The sequence below is a fragment of the Ruditapes philippinarum genome, unplaced genomic scaffold (assembly GCF_026571515.1).
Source record: "Ruditapes philippinarum isolate M1 unplaced genomic scaffold, ASM2657151v2 ctg1632_1_1_1_1, whole genome shotgun sequence".
NCBI classification, from domain to species: domain Eukaryota; kingdom Metazoa; phylum Mollusca; class Bivalvia; order Venerida; family Veneridae; genus Ruditapes; species Ruditapes philippinarum.
In genome coordinates, this window is record NW_026855767.1 from 240,946 (window position 1) to 265,113 (window position 24,168).

Below are 24,168 nucleotides of genomic sequence, written 5' to 3' on the forward strand. Positions count from 1 at the left end.
AACCTGTAAGCAAATTTTCTAGCTTCATCATAAATCTGAGATGCCAATTCACGTGTGGGTGCTAAAACGAGTGCAAGAGGAAACTGTTTCCTGCGACCAACCTTTCCTCCTTGAGGAACACCATTTACAGGTGCATCACCAGGCCCACATTCATACAGCTTGTTCAATGTTGGCACAAGGAAAGCTGCTGTCTTTCCAGATCCTGTGTTTTGTAAAACCAATCAACACATAAATTCAGGCTATCTTAGATATCATTCATTAAACATTTCAAGGCAGAATTTCTTATCAAACTACAAAAACATGGCTCATTATAGCAGGCTGTATATTGTAGATAATAACATTAGCATTAGTAATATTCTACAATAGTAATAATGTGTAATTATAAATAGTTGTATTTGATTACTTATATGCATGTATTTCAGACAGTCGGCAAAAAGTCAGTTTTATCTATCATTAATGGGAAATTAGATGTATAATGTCTGCTTTTTAAGTTTACCTGTCTGGGCACAAGCCATTAGATCTCGTTCTCCCATAATAATTGGTATTGAGTACTTCTGTACTGGAGTTGGCTTTTGATATCTTGTGAGTTTAATATTGTTTCGAATAATCTCTCCAAAACCAATATCATCAAACTAAAAATATACAACCATTTATCATATCAATTTCTTTTTTTAAGGTAAATCAGAAAATTTTTACTGCATAAATATCATAAAAAAAAATCATCTTTTTTTCATGAAACAAATTTTACATCGTATAAAGCAAACATTATATTTATCAACTCTTCAACATGTTTGTGCCACAAGTGTTTATCCTTCACATCATCTCATAGTTAACTTCTTAACAATTTTTGAGTGAGGATTAATGTAATTCTATATAATATCATGATTCAAATTGTTAGGAAAAGCTTGATGTACTTAACAAATGTTGAAACATTTAGTTTTCTCTTGAGCTATTAAATAACCAAGCAGGTATTAAATGTATAATGGAAAATTTGTAAGTGTATTATGTCAGCATTAACTTACTTCATCAATATGTTGGGGACAGTCTTCCCCAGTAGCATCTACAGGTATATCATTGTACTTGTCAAAGTTGATCCCAGTGTTACTGTTTCCAAACAACTCACTGAAAATATCATAGCAAGTCAACTAAACAAGTTCTGAAGACAACGAGCATCTAATACACAATCTTCCCATCTATCATTCAAGCTTAACATTAATCATGTTAATATATTTGCTTAACATGTAAAAAAAAACTTTCAAACATATACATGTTCACAACATTCTTCTACAAGATACCACTAACACAGAAATAATGCTGATAGCTTTCTCACAAATATTTTTTTACATTTTGACAGCAGAAATAATAGCTATTACAAAAGAGAACGCTCAGCTTTTCATACAAATCAGGACTACATATTTTAATGCTTTCAATAACTTACTCTTCCATTTTTTGGTTTGGTGGAAGGGGAACAGCCCAGTTATCTTTAGTTGTCTCATTATTACCATATCTATCATTGTCAGCCCTATTATCCCATCGACTGTTCACATCATAATTTTGTCCTGATTGATAATGCCTTGTCTGGTGGCGTTCTTCCATAAGGCCATCCCATCTTCCTCCTGCCATTGGTGGTGGAGGTTGATTAAAGTTTGGAGGAGGTTGATCAAATCTATAAACAAAAGTTGTACACTCATGAAACCACAAACATACATGTGTAATACAAAAATAGATTTCCATTTTGTATTGATTCATTGTTTGCTAATATCAAATGTGACCTGTATTTCACAGTTCCACCTGTGTATATGAAGTTATTTATATCCCATCAACTTTTTCAGGACCAGTGCTCTAATTATCTTTTAAAGGGATGTGGCTGGGACCCTCAGGTAAAAGAATTTTGCTTTGTAATGAAGAAAATCGAGAATTTTGTCTGTGACTTCTGTTTCGTTTTTCTTTTGTTTTTTTTTAAATACTATTAGGGGAAAAATATATATCAATTGGGAAGGGAATGGAGCCAAATTTTAGCTTCAAATATCATGAAATGAGGGCCCTAAGAACTCATCCCCATTCTTGGGAGAGGCGCAATTCCTCCATGACAATAGATTTTGGACATGGAGTCTAACGGTCATTTGTCTCTCACTGCCGATTCAGAAGTCATATGGGACTAGTACTCTGTTCAATGCAGAAAAATTGGTTACTACTGGTTAAGTTATTCAACTGGATAGACCTATGAGATATGTACTAAAGAAAAAAATGTTAATATCAGCATTAAAACAAGATTGCATTTGAGAAAAATGCTATGCCACCGCATTAATACAACACTAAAATTAATAGTAGTGTAGGAACAGATATTTTTTGTTTCTATACAATTGAAGATTGTCATAATGCATAGATCCCTGACCTATCTAATTCTTATCATCAGATTAGTGGTTGAATCTATTGTTAATCCAATAAAAGATCAGAGTAGGAATATATCAATGCACTTGAGTCTGGTGAATTTGGTGGTGAAGGTCATATTTTCACACAGCCTAAATTTCATGACTATATCAATGGACAACACAGTAAGACACTTTGTTAAAATCTAGGTCAGCTGATATCAAAGTTCACTTAACATCTTAATCTGTGCACATGGTTCAAATTTCATAGCCAAGAAAGTAGGTCACATCATCAAAATCTAGATCACCTGATATCAAAGTTCAATTTTACAACTTAAACTGTGCACATGGTCAAAATTTCATTGCTGTACATCAAAGGATAAGAAAGTAGGTCACTTTCCCCTTGGGCAAGGCAAAATTTTGACCCAAGGGTTTAATTCAAAACAATCTTGATACAGGTCCACCAAACAACATTTCAAGTCAAATATCTAAGTTGTAGCTTTCTCCCATTCAGAAAACATTTGTTTTATTTTCTGTTTTTACTATGTGTACATAATGACCCCAGGGCTATAATTTGAACAATCTGAGTAGAGGTCTACCAGACAATGCCTTATGCAAAATATCTAAGCTCTAGGCCTTTTGGGTCTTTACAAGAAGGTATTTTAAGTTTTTACTATATGTACATATAGTGAAAATCAATGACCCCCGGGGCGGGGCCGATTTTGACCCCAGGGCTATAATTTGAACAATCTTGGTAAGGGTCTACCAGACAATGCCTTATGCAAAATATCTAAGCTCTAGGCCTTTTGGGTCTTTACAAGAAGGTATTTTAAGTTTTTACTATATGTACATATAGTGAAAATCAATGACCCCCGGGGCGGGGCCGATTTTGACCCCAGGGCTATAATTTGAACAATCTTGGTAGAGGTCTACCAGACAATGCTTTATGCAAAATATCTAAGCTCTAGGCCTTTTGGGTCTTTTACAAGAAGATTTTTTTAATTTATTCTTATAATTCCTTTGGTTGCCATGGCAAACCAGATTTCTGCATGGAATGAAATTCTTTGAACAACTTTGGAAGCCCTTCACCCAAGGATCAATCCTGCCAAGTTTGGTTGAAATTGGACCAGTGGTTTTTCACAAGAAGATTTTTGAAGTTCACTATATAATCTATATAACACACACACACACAAACAAACAAACAAACACACACACACACGCACACACACACGGGTGAATCGCTATATGCCACCGCATCGCAGATGCTGCGGTGGCATAAAAATAAGGTAACAGACAGCAGCCTTTTTAATTAAGAAAGGGTTGTTTGGTCTTATTATTTTTTGTACCCTTTAATGGTTCTTAAACCACATTATGTGTAAAATTGTTGGTATCTGCAATTTTTCCTCCTTAATTGTCAATGGGTCTGGTACGGTGATAAATGGGGGGAAAAAAGACACCAAATTGTGAAATATTTCTTAACTAGAAATATGTCGTCACACCAAAATTTCAAATGTTTTGTAATATTTAGTTCCAAATTCGAACTTGACCTGCGCATTCCTTTGACATATCCTTATGTCAAATTTAAGTTGAATGTGCACAACTCTTGAGGAGATAATGAATGGAAATTGAAAAATTTCATCAAGGAGCATAACTCTGTCAAAAATCTTTGGACCATGACCCAATTCTAACTTGACCAGCATTTTCCTATGATATATACATACAATTAAACTTCGTTCACTTGAACTCCGATAACTCGAATACCTCCCTTCGCTCAAACTCCTTGTCCAGTCCCGGCAAAATTCCAATATAATATATATTGCTCTACCTCACTGATTGCTTGAACTCTTGAACCTGATCTCTTCACCAGAAATATAGTGAAAATCACACCTTTTCGGTGGAACACAAAAAAACAACAAAAGTTGCTGGTCGACAGCTGGTGACACATTTTTAACACCTTGTGAGCGTTGTAATGGCAATCAAGTTTAAATAATTCAAAACAAGAGGTGTTGTAACCGATTTGTTCATGATAATATTGTTCCGTCTTTAGTAACAATAAAAAATGTTTACCTGGTGAGCTTAAATTACAGCCTTGGTACATGTAACATGAATTATAACATTTTTATTTATTTATAGAATGATACTTGTGTGTTTGTTTTAAAACAGGACTACAAATAGATGCTGCTATTATTTTTTTATTATTATTTTACTAATTCATTGTTTAAAATAAAATTTATCCCATAATAAACATATTGATAAATTTTAACATTGTTCAACAAGTTTGGAAAATGATTGCTCTAGCAAACTCATCCTATTTCAATGTTATGAATATAGATTAACACAGTGTACCGTTAATACTCATTTGAAAACACTAGATTAAAAATTCTTAATATTAAAAAGAAATTACATATTCAAAGAACTGATGTACTAACAAACAATTATACTGAAGGATTTATCATTCGACCGATGTAAGCTGGAAAACTTTTATTTAGGTCTATGTCCTATGTGATTTTAAGTTCAACCTCGGTTGGCTTGAACTACTAATCTCTCGAACAAATTTGCACAGGCCCTCAGAGTTCGAGCGACTGAAGTTCAACTGTATGTCAAATTTGAGTTGAATGTGTGCAACCATTAACAAGATAATGAACAGAAACTGATGATGACAGAATGACAGAACATTGGAATATCGGAACAGGGTAAAACTATATGCCCCAGCCATTTAATTTGTATATACAGCTACTTTAATCATACCATACTAAGATTGATTCTTTTCTATTTTGTTTCTTTTCTTTTAAACATCAAAAACACTATTTTGGATTACCAAAATGTCTCACACATTTTTTGTATTTCACAAAGAATTTACCATTCTTTGAGCATATTTTTCTTTCTGTTTACAGTTACAACATTTCCGTATGTATACCTTTTAATTTCCCATGATTTGTTAGCAATGTACAACTTGATTGGATGGAATATGTTCTAGAAATCTGATCAGTTTGATTACAAATGTCCTTTGTTATTTGGTAACTGTATGACTGTCAGACACATTTTAATATATTCAGCTCCAAAAAATCTTTGTAACTATTTAAAAGATCCTGGTTTAGCACATAAATCTGCAATTCATGCATTAACTTGATTAAACTGTAATAAAAATATCTAAGAATCAAATTGGAAGCAATCTAACCTTCTGTTTGAATTTGGGCTTTAACATGACATTTAAATTTTAAATAATACAAGAAAATGGCAAACTGAGATTTTAATCACTGTTACAAGACAAAGACAAAATTGTGAACTTCATTGATGAAGTTTGTGATCATTATGAAGAATTGTGAACAGGTCCATCAAACCAATTCCGAAAATTGTCAATGACTGTTCATGGTTATAAATGGGTTATTTGTTTGGTACCACTTTCATAAATAAGGAAAAATTGCTGGGTGTATAACCATTTTTAAAATTTAAAATGATTAAAACAAGTATACTAATAAGCAAATACCTTGGAGGTCCCTGATTGTATCCACCCCTATTTCCAAAATTGTTGTATCCCCCTCGACCACCTCTGTCATAACCACCACGTCCTTGGAATCCCCCATCACGGTTCTGATATCCCCCATCACGGTTCTGGTAGCCATCACGAGACTGGTATCCACCATCACGATTTTGATAACCGCCATCATACCCGCCACTATTATAGCCTCCACGGTTATATCCCCCACGATTATATCCACCCCGATCATTGTATCCACTGCCACCTATTTCATTTATTTAAAATATTTTAAATAAAGATGACAATTTTTTTAAAGTTCACTTTTAGACCAAGTTTCAGTATAATGAGAGTCACTGCTGGGCGGGGGCAACACTCATCTTTAACTTTTTCTTAAAGCAAACAACTAAACCGTAAAAAAAATTTTATAAACAGAAAAAAATTGTTCCTTTTTTTTAATAGGTTGGTCTAGACACACTTGCTGTTTTGTCTGTAAATCATTACTATAAATAAATGACAAAGTTCGATCACAAGTGACGTTTTATCCATGTATGAATCAAATCTGTGCATAAATAACACTAGAAATGTGTCCATAGGACACGGATGCCCCCACACGACACTGTTCTGTCAATCTTATGACTCTAGGTCAAATATTTTTTGAAAACTAAAAATCTTTTACTAAGTAAAGGGCAAGAACTTTACAAATACTGAATAAATCCACAAGCAAACCCCAAGGTGCATAAGTACACAATGTCATGTTGACCAACATTCTTGTAAACTTTCAGGCCTACAAGTGAAATACTTTTTGAGCTATGCATGAACAAGTAATAACTCTAACAAAACTGAAAAAAAATCCACACGCAAAGTCCCAGGTGCATAGCTTCACAGTGATGTGAATCATTATTCCTGTAATTTAGTGATGTTGATCATTATTCCTGTAAAGTTGGTAAATTCTAACTCAAGCACTCAAGGAACAAATAACAACATAATGAAACTGTTTTTACTAAGTCAAGGGAAATAACTCTACAAATACTGGATAAATCCACAAGCGAAACCCCAGGTGCAAAACTAAATATGCTGAGCAACCTTCCCGTAAGGTTTAATGACTCTATGTCAAATCCTTTTTGAGTGACATGCAACACAAGTTGAAAATTGCAAAATTTTACTAAGTCAAGGGCAATAACTAAAAATACTAAAAATATCCAGACAAAAATACCCAGGTGCACAACTACACATGCTGATCAAAATTCCTGTAAAGTGTCATTACTCTAGGTCAAATACTTTTTGAGTTACGTTCGACACAAAAGAGAACGGATGACAGATGGAAGGACGGACAAGGGTAAATCTAAATGCCTGCCACTAAAGTGGGGGCACAAAAATTATGACAACTAACCAAAATCTAATAATTTGACCGGCTTGATGGTCAAGGTCATTTAAAGCACAAGGTCAGTTCAACCTGTTTGAAGCTCAATATGAATGAAAAGCATATATAATGTTCTAAACTAATATCATAGGCTCATATCTGTACCTGAAATTGTGCAAATGTCAAAAAGGTCCATATATGTGTCTTTTTATGTGCTGTGACCTGTTTTTTTGACCCCATATTCAATATGAGCTAGAAATTAACCAATCAACCTTTCTGACCAATTTCTAGGATATTTGGGCTAAAAATGTAACCTCAAGAGTGACAACAATATTTTTTCCGTAATTGGGCTGTGTGGCCTAGTTTTTGACTCTAGATGACCCATATTCAAACTTGAGCTAGAAAACATCTAAATAACCTTTCTGACCAATTTCCAGGATATTTGGACCAAAACAGTAGCATCTAGAGTGTTCACAAGGTTTTTTCCATATAGAGTGTTCACAAGGTTTTTTCCATATTTGGGCTGTGTGACCTATTTTTTTTTTACCTAGATGACCCATGTTTGAGCTCCTCTAAGCAATTCAGTTTTGTGTTATTCAACTTAATGGTTTTTAAACAGCATTTCTTACAATACATTATGATGTATATAGACTTGAAGTGAAATAAAATTATGCTGCAAGGGATACACCAGTATAATCTTAAAGTTAATCCAGAGATGATCACTGTGTCTATGTTTCATTTGAATGAAAGCTACATAGTTTATTACCTTGATTGAAATTATTATATCCACCTCTATATCCACCACCACCACCACCCTGGTTATATCCTCCTTGATAACCTCCATCTGAATAACACGAGTAATACCAGGATGAATATAATCTACTTGCTTTTATTTTCTAATTATTAGAAGAAAAATATTCACTGATGTCTTTTCAAAGGATATGTTATAACATGTTCATTTAGGGCCCTAATGTAAGCCCCATTGCTCTCTCCGATTAACTAGAGCTTTTACTCAAGGTAATTCATACCCCCACCTGCCACTTTTACTTTAAACAAGAGGGCCATGATGGCCCTAGATCGCTCCCCTGACCCATCAACCGCATCCAAGCAATGTCTTAGACAACATCCTGGCCAAGTTTGATGACAATTGAGTCAAAAATGTGACCTCTAGTGTGTTAAAAAGGTTTTCAATATTTGGGCAATGTGACCTAATTTTTGACCGGAGACAACCCATATTCAAACTTGACCTAGAAATCATCAAAACAACCTTCCTGACAAATTTCCAGGATATTTGGATCAAAACTGCAGCCACTAGTGTTAAAAAAAGATTTTTCTATTTTTAGCTTCTGTGACCTAGTTTTTGACCGGAGATGACCCATCTTCAAACTTGACCTAGAAATCATCAAAACAACCTTCCTGACAAATTTCCAGAATATTTGGATCAAAACTGCAGCCACTAGAGTGTTAACAAGCTTTTTCTATTTTTAGCTCCTGTGACCTAGTTTTTGACCCGAGATGACCTATCTTCATACTTGACATAGAAATCATCAAAACAACCCTCCTGACAAATTTCCAGAATATTTGGATCAAAACTGCAGCCACTAGAGTGTTAACAAGCTTTTTCTATTTTTAGCTCCTGTGACCTAGTTTTTGACAGAGATGATCCATCTTCGAAACTGACCTAGAAGTCATCAAAACAACCTTCCTGACAAATTTCCAGAATATTTGAATCAAACCTGCAGCCAGTAGAGTGTTAACAAGCTTTTTCTATTTTTAGCTCCTGTGACCTAGTTTTTGACAGAGATGATCCATCTTCGAAACTGACCTAGAAGTCATCAAAACAACCTTCCTGACAAATTTCCAGAATATTTGAATCAAACCTGCAGCCAGTAGAGTGTTAACAAGCTTTTTCTATTTTTAGCTCTTGTGACGACATTCTGACAAAGTTTGACAATGATCCAATCAAAACTGTGACTGATAGACTGTTAACAACCCAATTGTTGACGACGCATGACGACGGACGCCAGACATAGCCCCACCACTATACCTCACCTTGACTACTTGTGGTCAGGTGAGCTAAAAATAAATAATATGTCTAAAGCAAAATTTTAACTTGGTCTATATTTTATGTTGTGTAACAAATTTATTACATTTAATAACCTTGTTATAAGAGTATAATCATCTATCTGTTAACCATTAAAAAAATAATAAAATAAATGAAAACCATTTTTCAAGTCTGGAAATCATTTTTCTATTTTTAGTAACAGTGACCTTAACCCTGAACCTAGAGGTTCCAACAACAATCCTAAACTAGGTCTCTTCATAAGCTTCAAATATGCCAAGTTTTATCACAATATCTCATTCCTTAAGTTATTGTCTGGAAACCATTTTTATATTTTAAGTAATAGACCTTAACCATGAATCCAGGGGGTCCTAGTGCATCCCAGCATGGGTCTTCATATATGCTTGCTATATAGTTACCAAGTTTGATCATATATCTCATTCCCAACTCTAGTTATTGTCCGATAACCATTTATCTATTTTTAGTAACAGTAACCTAGGGATCCAAACACAATCTTAACCTGGGTCTTCGTGCAAGCTTGCTGTATAACAAGTTTGAATACAATATATCATTTCTTACAGTAGTTATTGGCCGTAAACCAGTTTTCTATTTTTAGTGACAGTGACCTTGAACGCAAGAGAAATCCCAAACTATTTTTTTCTTTTTTTATTAAGAGACCCAATAGGGTTTCTACAGAAGGCTGCTATTTACCAAGTACCAATAACTCATAACAAACTATAGTTATTATCTGGAAACCATGAAGTGGACTGACCAACAAGCTGACCATAACCTTCGTTTGTAGGGGTATAATTAATCAACATATTTTTTCCCTATTTCTAAAAAGAATAATTCCCTTCAAAAATACAAGAACATGACCTGCACATACCTTTGACATATCTGTGATTTTTTCCCACTTAATTGGGAAGAGGCCTTAGCCTCTTGATTTTGGGAAAAATTATCGCTAAAATTGCTCATTTGGGAAGTAAACTAGAAATGTGTCCATAGGACACGGGTGCCCCCACACGACACTGTTCCATCAATCTTATGACTCTAGGTCAAATATTTTTTGGACTTAATGTGCCACAAGTTGAAACTAAAAATCTTTTACTAAGTAAACGGCAAGAACTTTACACAAGCAATCGCAAACCCCAACGTGCATAAGTTCACATGCTGACCAACTTTCTTGTAAACTTTCAGGCCTACAAGTCAAATACTTTTTGAGCTATGCAGGAACAAGTTGAAAATTGCAAATTTATACTACTGTAAGTCAAGGGCAATAACTCTAACAAAACTGAAAAAAATCCACATGCATAGCTTCACAGTGATGTTGATCATTATTTTCCTGTAAAGTTGGTTGATTCTAACTCAAGCACACAAGGAACAAATAACAAAATAATGAAACTGTTTTTACTAAGTCAAGGGAATTAACTCTAAAAATACTAAATAAATCCACAAGCGAAACCCCAGGTGCACAACTATATATGCTGAGCAAATTTACCTTAAGATTTAATGACTATGTCAAATCCTTTTTGAGTTACATGCGACAAGAGTTTAAAATTGCAAAAATGTTCTAAGTCAAGGGCAATAACTCTAAGAATACTAAATAAATCCACACGAAAATACACAGGTGCACAACTACACATACTGATAAACATTCCTGTAAAGTTTCATGACTCTAGGTCAAATACTTTTTGAGTTACGTGCGACACAAGTTGAAAATTGCAAATTTTTACTAAGTCAAGGGCAATAACTCTAATAATACTGAATAAATTCCACACAAAAATACCCAGGTGCATAACTGCACATGCTGATCAACATTCCTGTTAAGTTTCATGACTCAAGGTCAAATACTGTTAAGTGCAACACAAAAGAGAATGGACAGACGGAAGGACAGACAAGGGTAAATCTAAATGTCCGCCATTAAAGTGGGGGCACAAAAAGCAGGTTTAAATTAAGATTTTTGGGAAAATTGCATGATTTTAAAGAAAATTTCAATTGGGAAGAGGCCTTTTATCGGAGTCTGGTAAATAAGCAGGAAAATCACTGTGTATCCATATGTCAAATTTGAGTTGAATGTGTGATATGGTTGGAGAGATAATGAACGGAAACTGAAATTTCATCAAGGGGCAAAACTCTGTCAAAAATCATCGGATCACAACCAAATTCGAACTTGACCTGTATTTTCTCATTATATATCCATATGTCAAATTTGAGTTGAATGTCTGCAACCGTTACTAAGATAATGAACGGAAGATGACGGAATTACAGAATGACGGAACAGGGTAACACTATATGCCCCAGCCTTTTCATGGTGGGGGCATAAAAAATATTAAATATATACAAAACATATGCAAGACCTTGACCTAGAACACAGTGACCCCAAACTCAACCCAAACCTAATGGTCCACCTGAGGTTTGTTCCTTCTAATTATAAAACATTGGTAAAAACAATAATAAACAAGAAATGTGTCGTCACGCCACAGATGCCCCCGCATGCAGCCAAAATTTCATGTTATAATATTCAATTCCAAATTTGTTTGCACAAATTATTTTTTTCATAATACCCCCAATGAAAAATAGAAGTGGGAACACTGATATGACATGTTATTAAAGAAATTTAAAGAACATGTATGTCTTACGAACACACCGATTTTTTACTATTTTCAAAAATTTGTTTTTGATTTTATTACCCTCAAGGAATCTCTTTTTTTATGCTTATTAAATATGTCAAATTTAATCAAGTAGAAGAGTTTTGATAAATTTTTTGCCAAACTAACCTCATCAAACAATATATTCTCAATAAGGGGTGACAATTATTGCAATATAGGAAACCAGAATTATACCTCTATTATCTCTTGACTGAAATTCCCTCCCCTGGGGTGGAGCACTATCTTGCATACCTTTATTTCTCATATGTGGGGGAACATAGCTACTTCCTTGTCCACCTGAAATAACATTAATATTACATTAATGCAAAATCTCTTTTGCAGTTGTAAATTGACTGGGATTTTCCAACAGTTTTGTGAATTAGGAAGGGACCTACATGAATATTTTAAGATATATTAAGCCTCTATTGTAAATGTGTCCGTAAGACACAGGTGCCCTCACACTCCATTGTCAGACTACTGACAAAAGAAATTCTACATGACTTCCCCTACCACTTAAGTTGCTGGGCATAAAAACTACATCCAATTTTTCAAATGTTAACATCTTGATTTTTTACAATATTAAGAGTTTCAAAACTTAATATTATATCCTAAAGTACGATAAAAAAAAATAACAAGCAAACTCCAGATGCACAACAACATATGCTAATAAACATTTCTGTAAAGTTTCATGACTATAAGTCAAATACTTTTGAATTCAGGGACTGCGTTCAGGGGTCAGGCGAAAACTTCCCCGTAAATATTTTCACTTCGCCCTATATGATCTGAAAATATTCTAGTCGCCCTAAAATCTCTATGAAATGTCTGACATGTATATTTCTCAACTCGATAATACTGCCTGGAGGCAGATTTAATTGCGTGATCTGACGTAATTAGCACATGCGCTGAAGCGTGGCCATAGCGACATTTGGAATTCACACTTGGAAATCCACATCACTAAAAATAGCGCATTGATTATACAGTAAATTAAAGCTGTGAAAGACCCGAATATGAATGCAGCAGATGATAAAAAGCTAGCTAATTGATAATTAAGTTACCTCAAACGTATATTTGTGTCTTATTTACAATATCCCCTGTACGTTTTGTTTGATTTACATTCTATTCTTAAATATTCCCTAAAGGTTCTGTTTGATTTACAATTTCCCCTACTGTATATGTCCTGTTTGATTTGCAATATCCCATATACGTCTTGTTTGATTTACAATTTCCCCTATATGTTTTGTTTGATTTACAATATCCCATCTCAATGTAAATTGATAGAATTTGGATAATTATTATGAATTAAAGAACTTTTCTTCTTAATTAATTGCATTTAAAAGTTAAGAGTCAGAAACTGTTAAACCTAAAAAAAAAAACAAGAGGGCCACGATGGCCCTGAGTCGCTCACCAGAAACAACTGTTTTTCAGTGTTATTTTTCAAAGAACTTGCTGAAAGACCAGTCCACCTCAACTTTTACTTGCCCTTCTAATTATTGAAATATTTTGCCCTAATATTTTGGAGGCTTTGTTAGAAATATCTATGTTGCAAGTGTGTTCCCATGAGACTATGTAGAATAAAATAATGCAGAATAAACAGGTCTAGGATTTCATGATATTTACGGACAGTCTGTAAATTTTTGGACGAGCCATAATTTTACAGATTTTTGTATCTGTAAATTTACAGACATTAAGTAAGAAAATAGAAGAAGCTGCATTAAAATTCAAAACCACAGGTTAAAATTAATAAGGTTACATACTATATGATTAAATGTAACAGTATGGTGAGATTCAAAACAATATGTTGACTTTCAATTTTCACTTTTATTAAATATTTCAAAATCATCATACAAAGATGAAACTCACCACATTACCTTTGTAAATATAAACATCAATAAAAAAACTAGAGTCAGTGTACCCGGTTCCGCACAGGACCCTGTCCCGCACACTTTCCCATTTTTCATTTTTTCTTGAAAATTCAAATGAATTTATTCAGTTTTCATTTGTGTTTCACTGAACTGGCATGTTTTCAACAGGATATGACATAATCTCGGAACTCTTAATCAAACAAATCATAACTTAATAGATGAAAAACTTTCAATTTAATTTTTTTGTCTTGCTTGCTACCTACCACATGTTGTAAAAAAGATATGTTTCCATTGCTGTTACGAAGTGGTTTCGCCTGTGTGCTACTCATCTTTGAAAATAAATGTTTGAGTAACTGTAGATTAAGAATGATGCATTAAAATTTATTAAAGTACCTGAAAATTTTTCAAAAAAAAATACCTTATCTGGACTAAAAGATATTAAATAATTTTATAAAACACTGTTTAAAAGATAGTAAAATAACCTTCAGTATAAAAATGGCCTGTGTGTGCGGAACCGGAGTTGCTATTGTATTAATTTGGCCCTTCCCTCGTTGCTTTAAAATCAAGTGCGCGCTAGAAGGTAAAATGACCTACTTAAGATAGAAACGATTTTTCATCAGTTTTTATGGGCCCAAAAGGATGTAATTTCAAAAATAATAATCAATTTATAAGAAGAATTTTTAACTATGATAATTTTCTTTTTTTCCTAAAAAAAGTGTACACAACCAGGTTTACACTGACTAGTCCAAGAACTGCGGATTTTAGTGTAAAAAAAAAACAGCAAATTTACATTGAATATAATTTGTAAAATTTATGGATTGAAAAATCTTTAAATTTCTAGACTATCCCTGGGAACTAAGATAATGTCCCCAGACTATATAAATTAACGGACAGTCCCATAAATTTGAAATACAGAACCTGATAAAATGACCACAAGCAGGGTTAATTTTTGAAGGAAATTTTTTTCTTTATATAACTTTTGTAAATGACTACAAAATGTTCACATGCAAAATCATTGTAAGGTGTCTTACAGTATGGGACAAAAAAAACTTTTTAATTTTGAGGGCAAAATATTTGCCCAATCGGAAAAATTTTACGTGGAGCTTTTGGTTAGCGTCTGTCAAACGTAACATACTAGTTCCGATTTTCCGGGTCAACTCCCGTAACAGTACCAAATACGGTTTACTAAAAAATCTAAAGTTGTGATCCCCGAGTGAATGAATTTTCTTTATTTTCAGTTAAGACAAAACTGTGAATCAATTTTAATAAACCAAAAATTTCCTTAGAAAAAATCGCTTCGGAGCATTATCATTTTGCTTGGATTTCTCAGTTGTTTCAGCATTCGCCGATTTATTTGGTTGGGAAACCTCATTTGGTATAGGCACAGAGTTGTTTACGGTAGATTCTTGCATAGCAGACTGGCGTTTCCGTGTGTTTTACCCATGCCGGAAATTTCATCTGGGCATGGGGGGTGCCAGATTTATGGTCGCGTGCGGACAATGGAACCTGCCTTAAAAATGACGGGTCAATTTTACCGTTATGAATGAAGTTGCAAATTTCTACGCGGTTGTAAGAAAAATAGTATAACGGCTTGTAATGATATAAAATTTCCGTTGAAAAAAAAAAGATAAAAAATTTGAAAATATAATGGAATATTGAGAATATGCAAAGAAAAAAATGGCCTGACATTGTTTGCGGTTCGGACGGAATATCCGTCCCCTCGGTAACCCCCCCCCAGGCGGCGGGTCCACCTCGTGACGGATAAATTCCCGGTCCGACCGCAACATTATGATCCAGATTATAATTATTTCTGTCGCCTTCCATCAACTTAAAACGATTGTCTTTACTGAAGAATGAAGTCAATCTTGGCTGCTTTTTTTCGAAAGCAAGACATTTGTGAAATTACCCGGATAATGACGTCACAATCTGAAGCGCCTAAAAGCGGCCTTTAACATGTAATAATCACTAAAGCGTCTTTAGAGAAATCAAGCCCCTCGTGTAGACTCAAAAAATGTGCGGATAAGCTTAATGAAATTCAATGCTATTTATAAGAACAAAATATATACTACGAGCGGCTTCGCAAAAAAATTATGCGTCACTGAAAAACACACGGCTATAATATTACCGCATCAAATGCAATAAAGTACTGTGTCAAAAACGCAGAAAACGCTCTCTAGAGAAAACACACTGCATGAAGTGATGTAATTAAGTGAATATGAAAATGAAACCAAATAAAGCTTGATACTTTAAGTTCTTAATATATCTTGTATAAGTTATTTCATAAAGAGGTCATGACCTTAAAATAATTTTTCATCAGAAAACAGCAGGTCATTCACATGTATGATAGAAATTCCAGCACGAGTTGTTTCCTTTTTCATTAAACTATAATGGAAGGAAATGTCATGGTCTGGGGTATCTTAACTTTAGCAGTCCCTAAAAGGGGGCCAATCAAATAAATATGAGCAAGTTTTATAAAAGATACTATAAGAAAGCTTATAACAAAGTTTTGCTGATCATCCAATCAAGTTCTGTAGAAAAAGCTGTCTAAAGATTTATATATCATTTTTTAGCTCCCTTAGACCCCTAAAGGGGGCCTATTCAAATTAATATGAGCAAATTTGATAAAAGACTTACCTAAGAATGCTACAGAACAAAGTTTGGTTGAGCATCCATCAATTTGGGTTCTGTAGAAGAAGATGTCTTAATGATTTTCTATTTTTAGGTCTAGAGACCCCTAAAAGGGGCCAATCAAATTAATATGAGCAAATTTGAAAAAAAGACTACCCAAGAATGCTACAGACAAAGTTTTGGTGATCATCCATTCAATTAGTTTCTCTAGATATAGATGTTTTAAAGTAATTTCTATTTTTAGCTTTAGCAAGCCCCTAAAAGGGGCCAATTCAAATTGATATGAGCAAACTTGATAAAAGACTAACCAAGAATGATATAGACAAAGTTTGGTGATCATCCATCCATTAGTTCTGTAGAAGAAGATTGTCTAAAGTATTTTTTTCTATTTTTAGCCCTAGAGACCCCTAAAAGGGACCAATCCAATTAATATGAGCAAACTTGATAAAAGACTACCCCAAGGGAATGCTACAGACAAAGTTTGGTGATCATCAATCAATTAGTTCTATAGAAGAAGAGTTTAAAGGTTTTCTATTTTTAAGCTCTTTTTGACCCCTTAAAGACCAATTGAAAAAGGGAAAGAGCAAAAAATTTAAGTGCGTGTCCCCAAAAGGGTGTAAAAGACCAAATTTGAAGTAAAATTTTCCACCGGTTTCAAAAGAAAAAGACCATTGTTGACGCCCTGAACCCACGGAACCCCCGGGGGATCCCCTTTATACCAAAGCTCACCCTGAGCCATTCGGCCTGGTGACTAAAAAAAGTTAATGTTATTTAAATCAAAAAGCTTTAAAAAAACTTTTTTGAGGGAACCCAGTACTTCAAATAAAATATCAAACAAAAAACACATTTGTTTTTTCCCGTGCCCCTTACATGTATTTTTAAAAAAAACAAGCCGAAAATTGCAAATCTTTACTAAGTTTTAAGGGGAAAAACTCTACAAATACCAAATAATCCACAAGGAAACCATGGAGTAACTATACATGCTTACTAACATTCCAGTATTATTTCATGATTCTAGATAAAAAACACAAGTTGAAAATTGCAAATTTATACAAAAGTCAAGGACAATAACTCTAACAAAACTGAATTAAACAACACACAATACCCCACGTGCATAGCTTTACATACTGATCAACATTCCTGTAAAGTTTGTTGATTCTAGCTCAAACACTTTTAGAGGTACACATACAGTGATTTTTTTTACTGTATTTTACAGCCGAATAAAGGCTGTTTCCCCTAGCCCAAAATAGGAATATTTTCCCCTAAAAATGCTACAATTTCCCCTAAAATGCCTCTTGCCCTTCCTGTGCAGAACCATGACTTAACAGCATCTGATTTATATCAGCTCGAAGACAGAAAGCTGTCCTTAAAGATAGCTACTGCTATGTACCATGCATGTCAAATTGAATTGAAAATGAAAATTTTATAGAATGTGTTGCAGACTCCCGAAATACGTCGGTCCGACGGACATGTCCGATAAATTTTGATCAGGTCCGACAATTTTTTATTCCGGATCGGTCCGACTGTCCGGCTTTTATCCAAGCCGCATGTATACAAAATGGCGTCGCTAAAGGTGCAAAACCTGGGAAAACCGAAAATCTACGTCAGAAGAGTGCGCAGAACAGCAATAAAAGGATGAAAAGAATAGACCCGAGACAAAATTTATTGAAAAATGGAAGCAGAATCATGAATCATTGGTGTATGACAGGGAGGAGATGAAAATGCGCTGTACGGATTGTGCCGATTTTTACGGCAAAAAAATAAAAAACAAAAAGTGTCTTAGAAATACAAACACAAGTTTTTCTTTGATTTTGATCAATTTTATTTGGTCCGACAGATTTTGTTTCGGTCCGACAGATTTTCGTGGTTTGTCAGACCGAATGTCTGACAGTTTTTTTCAACTTTCGGGAAGTCTGGTGTTGGTAAATTTCATTTTCAACTGTCGTAATTTGATTTCAGGTTTTCCCCCTTTTCTGATTTATCCCGCTATACTTTCCCCTTCAGAGAGCCACAGGTTGTTTTGAAAATTGGAGAAAAAAAAATCACTGACATAACGCATCATTTTTGAACAGTTTTTACTTAGTTTAGAGTAATAACTCTGACAAAACTGAATTAATCCACATGCAGAATTATTGCTAAACCCCACAACCACACATGCTGACGAACATTTCTGTAAAGTTTCATGACACAAGGTCAAATGCTTTTTGGGCTACGCGCAACCCAAGTTAAAATGCAAATTATCAAAGGTAAAACTGAATTATTCCACATGTAAAAACCCAGTTAAATAATCACACATGCTGATCATGTGACACAATTTGAAAGTGCATGCACTCAAGGACAGATTTACACTTATGTCTCGGATAAAGTTCAGAGTAAAACTGAACAAAGGGCAATAACTCAAAAATTAGGCAAGGCAGAGTTAAGGTTCTTGTGCACTGCACATCTACTCAATTACAAAGTTTCATGTTGATACCTCATGTTGTTTCAGAGTTATGTCCCAGACAAGAATAGTGGACAGACAGACATCCTGCCGAAATGGAATAAGGGGCTATTTCTTTTGTTATTTTCTATTGTTTAATAGAGGGCCAATGGCCCCTTACTCTATTATTACAGAATGAACTCTATTGATCTCTTTTGTTCTGTTTACATTTAGTTGGCCCCCTATCCCTATTCGGTAGTGCGGACAGACAGACTGACTGACAAAGTGGCAACTATATGCTCACCCTTTGGGGAGCATAAAAATACGAGTGTCGGCAAAAAAATACATTTTTTACTTTGGGAGTCAAGGTGTATGAGCCTCATAACGGGTTGGCAGTGTAGAATTACTGGAGTTATGTGTCATTTCATTGAAATTTCTTCCTGAAATATTGAAAAATGAAAATGAAAAAAAGGAAATAATTTTTGTTAGTATTTATCTTAAAATACATACCAAAGTCATTTCGACCTCCACGTCCGCCACCTCGTGGAGGACCACTATTGATGCCTAGACCAGCAAACTGTAATGAAGCAAATATTTTCAGTTTTAAATAGTTTTCAAAATTAAATAAGCATTCAAATTTCTAACATAATTCAAACTTATAATCATAATACCATTATAGTTTTTTCAGTTTGTCAACTCATCAAATTACATCAATGATGCTGCTCAATTCCAATGTCCGCCAAGCCAATAACAGTATTTTTTTTTACGATTATTGCTGCATGAAATTGAAAGAAAATATTATAAGCTTTTGAATAAAGCTTGAAAGGCAAGACAATAGACATTTTTTGAATTTTATATGATGCTATGCGTTTTTGAGCAATAACTATTAGACGTCAGGCTTGACCGACAAAAACTATAACAAGCCTGTAACGTCTAATATATTGGACTAGTGTTTAGCTATGAAAGATCGTCCAAGATGTTGACAAAAATTAAACTATACTGTGAAGGTACCAAAATCATTGAACAATTAATCTATCAACTTCACTTAATTACCGATATATATGTTTACATATGCCAGACTTTTGCTGAAATTTACCCTCTCATTTTGCTTGTATATAGTCTGTATGAAATTAAAGTTTAAATAGCAAAATCCATTGAATACATGTATAACAATATTTATGTTTACATTTTGATTGTGGTGAAAAAAGATAACTTCACTTGTTGATAATACAATTTTCTTTTTGTACACAAATTTTTTGACTGCTGACACTTATCAAATGACTCAAAATGCTATACCAATCAGGTTTTTTTCGGTCCAGTAAAATCATGTTTGGTCCAGTAAAAATTTTCAGTTTACAGGACCTACTGTCCAGTAAAACTCAGAAGTCTTTCGCACAGACTGTAGATACATAACCTTTTTCATGTTAACCTTCATTAATCTGATATTTTACGTTTTTCATTTTCCTTTGTCAATAAAACAGACTATTACCAATGCTATGTGCAGGTGCCAAAACATGATTATAAATAAACAATAATTTTTTTACAGAAACGCATTTATCAACATTTTTATTCACCAATAGGTGTATTCAGGGCTTTTTTTCACTGGTTGGGGAAGCAGCCCAGCACTTAATTTAGCGGGAAAATTACACAGTATATTTGCAAAAGGGGAAGAAAACTTTATGTAAATTCAATTTTTGGGCAATCCGGTCAACTCGTCCCCTGGTCAACTCGTCCTCTGGTCAACTCGTCACCGTTTTGGTCAACTCGTCCCCTATTTTTGGTCAACTCGTCCTCAAAGAGTCAACTCGTCCCTAATATGGTCAACTCGTCCCCTACTTTCGATCTATTCGTCACATTTATGTTGTAAATCAATGTCTTTAAATATTTCTTTTATGTAAAATTAATAATGCATTTGATTGATATCGAAATATTAATAAAATAACGTCTTTTTTACATTAAATTTTAATGATCTTTATCTAAGCGCACGTGCATAGCTTTGATGTCAAACTAACCAGGTAAGTTTGCAAACATTCAGTTAATGTTTAATTCATCGGAGTTTTAATGATAATTAAAACTAAAATTAGGTCCAACTCTTTGATTTTTACCGCCTCCCTTAATGGATTAAAGACTGACGACAGATTAAAAGAAATTAGAAGTGCTAAAAACTTTATGTCGGTGCGTATTGATCTCATTATAGAAGGACCGTGTCAATTTAACATTCGTGTTTCGTTTCTTTTTAAATGTCGAGCTGGGTTGTGAAGCTGACTATTAAGCACAACATCCAACTCGTCCTTCGTTTTGTCTCTGCTTGGAATGTCGACATGGGATGTGAAGCTGGCTACACATTCATCACAACATCAGCTCAATATTCGTTTTGCCTTTTCTTCAACATTTAAACGTGAAACAGTAAAATTTTGAATTTAGAAACATCCGCAGATGTGTTCATACGCGGTTATCATGGAACCTTCAATGTGACACTTCCGTGCCATTCCATGAAAAGCGGCGTATGGTCCCCAAGTAATAAAAAGCGTGTGCCCTAAACGAGAAAACAATGGGCAGAACTAAATAAAATGGAATATTGAAAGGGGATCAGAGGTTATGAAGCCTGCGTATCACAGATACTAACATATCCTAAGGGTGATTCAACATTATTCAAGTAGGAATATTGGAACCACCCTTATAGAAAATGCCGAAAAGTTGAAACTAAAAATACCACAAGCACAACAATTCCATATTGTTGGATTATAGACTGCATGTGAACGGTGTATGTATAATACAAGTCAATATATTGAATGTATAAATTACGAGTATATTTTATCATTGCATATGAAACATATTTTTATACATTAAATGTTATTGCTATTGATCGTCTTCGTGTTTTTTTTTCTGTATGTAATTTAATCAGAATTATGCATATATATACTTATTATTAAATAAAAAAACTCCAAATATTCGCATACAAAAAAGCGTCAAAATATGTCCAATTCAGTAATTCTATAATATATTATTTTAACAGTCTATAATAATTTATGAAATATATGAAAAACAAATATTAATAGAATATAGGGGACGAGTTGGGGCCGAGTTGACCAGGGGACGAGTTGTCCAAGGGACGAGTTGACCAAAAAGGTGACGAGTTGACCAGAGGACGAGTTGACCAGGGGACGAGTTGACTCTGAATCATTTTTGGCGTTTTAATTTAAAGAAAATTTCTTTGGCAGCCCTATACCGGCCCGTTACAGAAGGAAAAAAGGCCCTGGTATTATGTCCCAATTTGTGCATCATGCAATAATCTGGCGATATACTAGTCCTGATAAATAACAACACAGTAGATCCAGATGGCAAAATAGTTTGGTTTTACAGGGTCACGCCAAATTCGAACCGGCACCTTTAAAGCAACCGCCATCTTTTATCAGCTAAACCACGGAGGGTATGCATGACATGCGGTTTTTCTAATTTCCAGAATATACAACTTAAACCTATAAAAAAGGCAGCATACAGATATATGGCATTTCACATAGTACCTGCTGCTCTAGTCCCGGTCCATTTTGGCGTTGATCAATTGGCATATTATGGGTTAAATCAAATTTAATTGCTGACTGATTTTAGTCTGGTCGATTTCTCCAGTGACAAAGGACGTAGTACGCAAGCGCAACTCAGAAGTACGGGATTTATTCCGCACACCGGATTACCGGATATGTACCTGAAATATCTTATATTACCTATTATATTGTATATCTAGAACAAAAATACCAATAAACTTTTCATCAAAATAGATATTTGCAAATAAGAAAATATTGTCAATTTATGCTTCTAGTCCAACTAATTGTACTACGCGTTGAGATATTGTGTTATTTTGTGTATGGGCAAGCCAAGGTCTTTCAAAATAGAAATTAATTTTACAGAGAAAAAATGTTATTTGTAAAGATTTTAAAAATGTCGCCGTTTGTTGGCAACTATTCTGAACAAGCAATCTATGTTTTTCAACAGATCATGGCTTTAAAAAACATTTTTTATTTACAAGTTTAAAGATTTTAAAAGAACATCATGTTTTTAGAATTTTCATTTTTGCACTTGTATTGATTTTTTTCGCACTTTTCTTGAATACTTACATAATTTGCGTACAGCAAACTATATACAGAGTTATACCGAGAAATGTTTTTTTTGTAGTGAGAAGGGTTAACATAGCGGTCCTAACATAGCGCATTTCCAGACCATTCTATTTGAAAGACCCTGATCAAAGTAAGAATATCTCGGAATCTAGCTTTGGCACGTTGACTCAACATATTTTGAATAATTATATTAGGCTTCATATAATGAAGCACCAATGAACGTAAGATTGTCTATATATCTGTTTATACCATATCTTTAATTCATCAATGACTTCTTCACAATTTTGTTCTCTGGTAATGTCAAGCTGTACTTAAAGAACTATATATAATGACCATACATGGGGTGTTAGAACAGTGATAGATTTTTTAGCCTCTCAAACTTCTTAATCTACTCCGGAGAACATTGACAATACATGTATGTCATTAAACTTCTTAATCTAGAGTAGATTAAGAAGTTTGAGAGGCTAAAAAAACTTTTGACCAGCCCTACATGTGTTCTATTAATATTTATACCACTAGAAAATGTCATAAGCAAATAAAAAATAAAAATAAAAAAGAGAAAAAAAAAACATACAAATCATCCTCCATAAGTTGAAGCGTAAGACATACATGTGGGAAAATAACTCATATGGAGCTAAAAAGAGGAAATAGCCCAAAAACTATGTTAACAGACCGACCTTATCTTGCATGATTTCAGTAAAGCCTTTGACAATGTCAACCTTTACAAACTTTACGGACATTGCGCCTCTAAATAACCTATATCTGTGCCATAAATATTTACGATGAATTAATTCCCAATAGCGTTGATACATGAACGGGGTGTTAATTTCATAAAATTTTAACACAAAAATACCATAGAAAGCTTTGTGCTCGATAGGTACCGCACCTCCTTTATTGTTGAACTATCTACTTGAATTAGTCGAACGTCTTCTAAACAAGAGGGTCATGATGACCATATATGACTTACTTGATTACGACTTGATTAATATAGTTAACAGTAGCTCTACGCATTTTGGTTTTATTAGTGAAAAATGAAGTTGAATTTATTGCTAGCGTGCGGCCCAGACCAAATATGCCTATTTTGACCACAAATGGCCATAATTCTGCCATTCAAGCAGGTAGCAGGCTGTTTTAAGAAAGGAATCGTGGTCTACTGGTAATACAAGTTCTGTCACTCTGTACAACTTTTGGTAAAAAAATGAAGCAGCTATCGTGAGGACAAGCAAATCG

General features: G+C 34.1%; 1 protein-coding gene across 6 annotated transcripts in view; it reads right to left on the bottom strand.

The window, feature by feature from the left end:
* The window catches only part of LOC132744308 (ATP-dependent RNA helicase DDX3Y-like), a 35,001-nt gene extending 12,515 nt beyond the window's left edge, over positions 1–22,486 (bottom strand). The window contains exons 1-9 of one of the 6 annotated variants that reach the window (XM_060732980.1): positions 22,351–22,486; positions 19,337–19,403; positions 12,170–12,214; positions 7,974–8,051; positions 5,857–6,112; positions 1,439–1,666; positions 1,023–1,122; positions 497–632; positions 4–202 (exon numbers count right to left, since the gene is read on the bottom strand). In XM_060732980.1, the coding sequence (XP_060588963.1) occupies positions 4–202; positions 497–632; positions 1,023–1,122; positions 1,439–1,666; positions 5,857–6,112; positions 7,974–8,051; positions 12,170–12,214; positions 19,337–19,403; positions 22,351–22,395 (1,154 nt within the window). In that variant the 5' untranslated portion in view covers positions 22,396–22,486. Of the gene's footprint in view, positions 1–3; positions 203–496; positions 633–1,022; positions 1,123–1,438; positions 1,667–5,856; positions 6,113–7,973; positions 8,052–12,112; positions 12,215–19,336; positions 19,404–22,350 lie in introns of all 6 variants that reach the window. The other 5 variants (XM_060732979.1, XM_060732982.1, XM_060732983.1 and 2 more) reach the window with 5 other exon arrangements.
* Between the last annotated feature and the right edge of the window lie 1,682 nt (positions 22,487–24,168).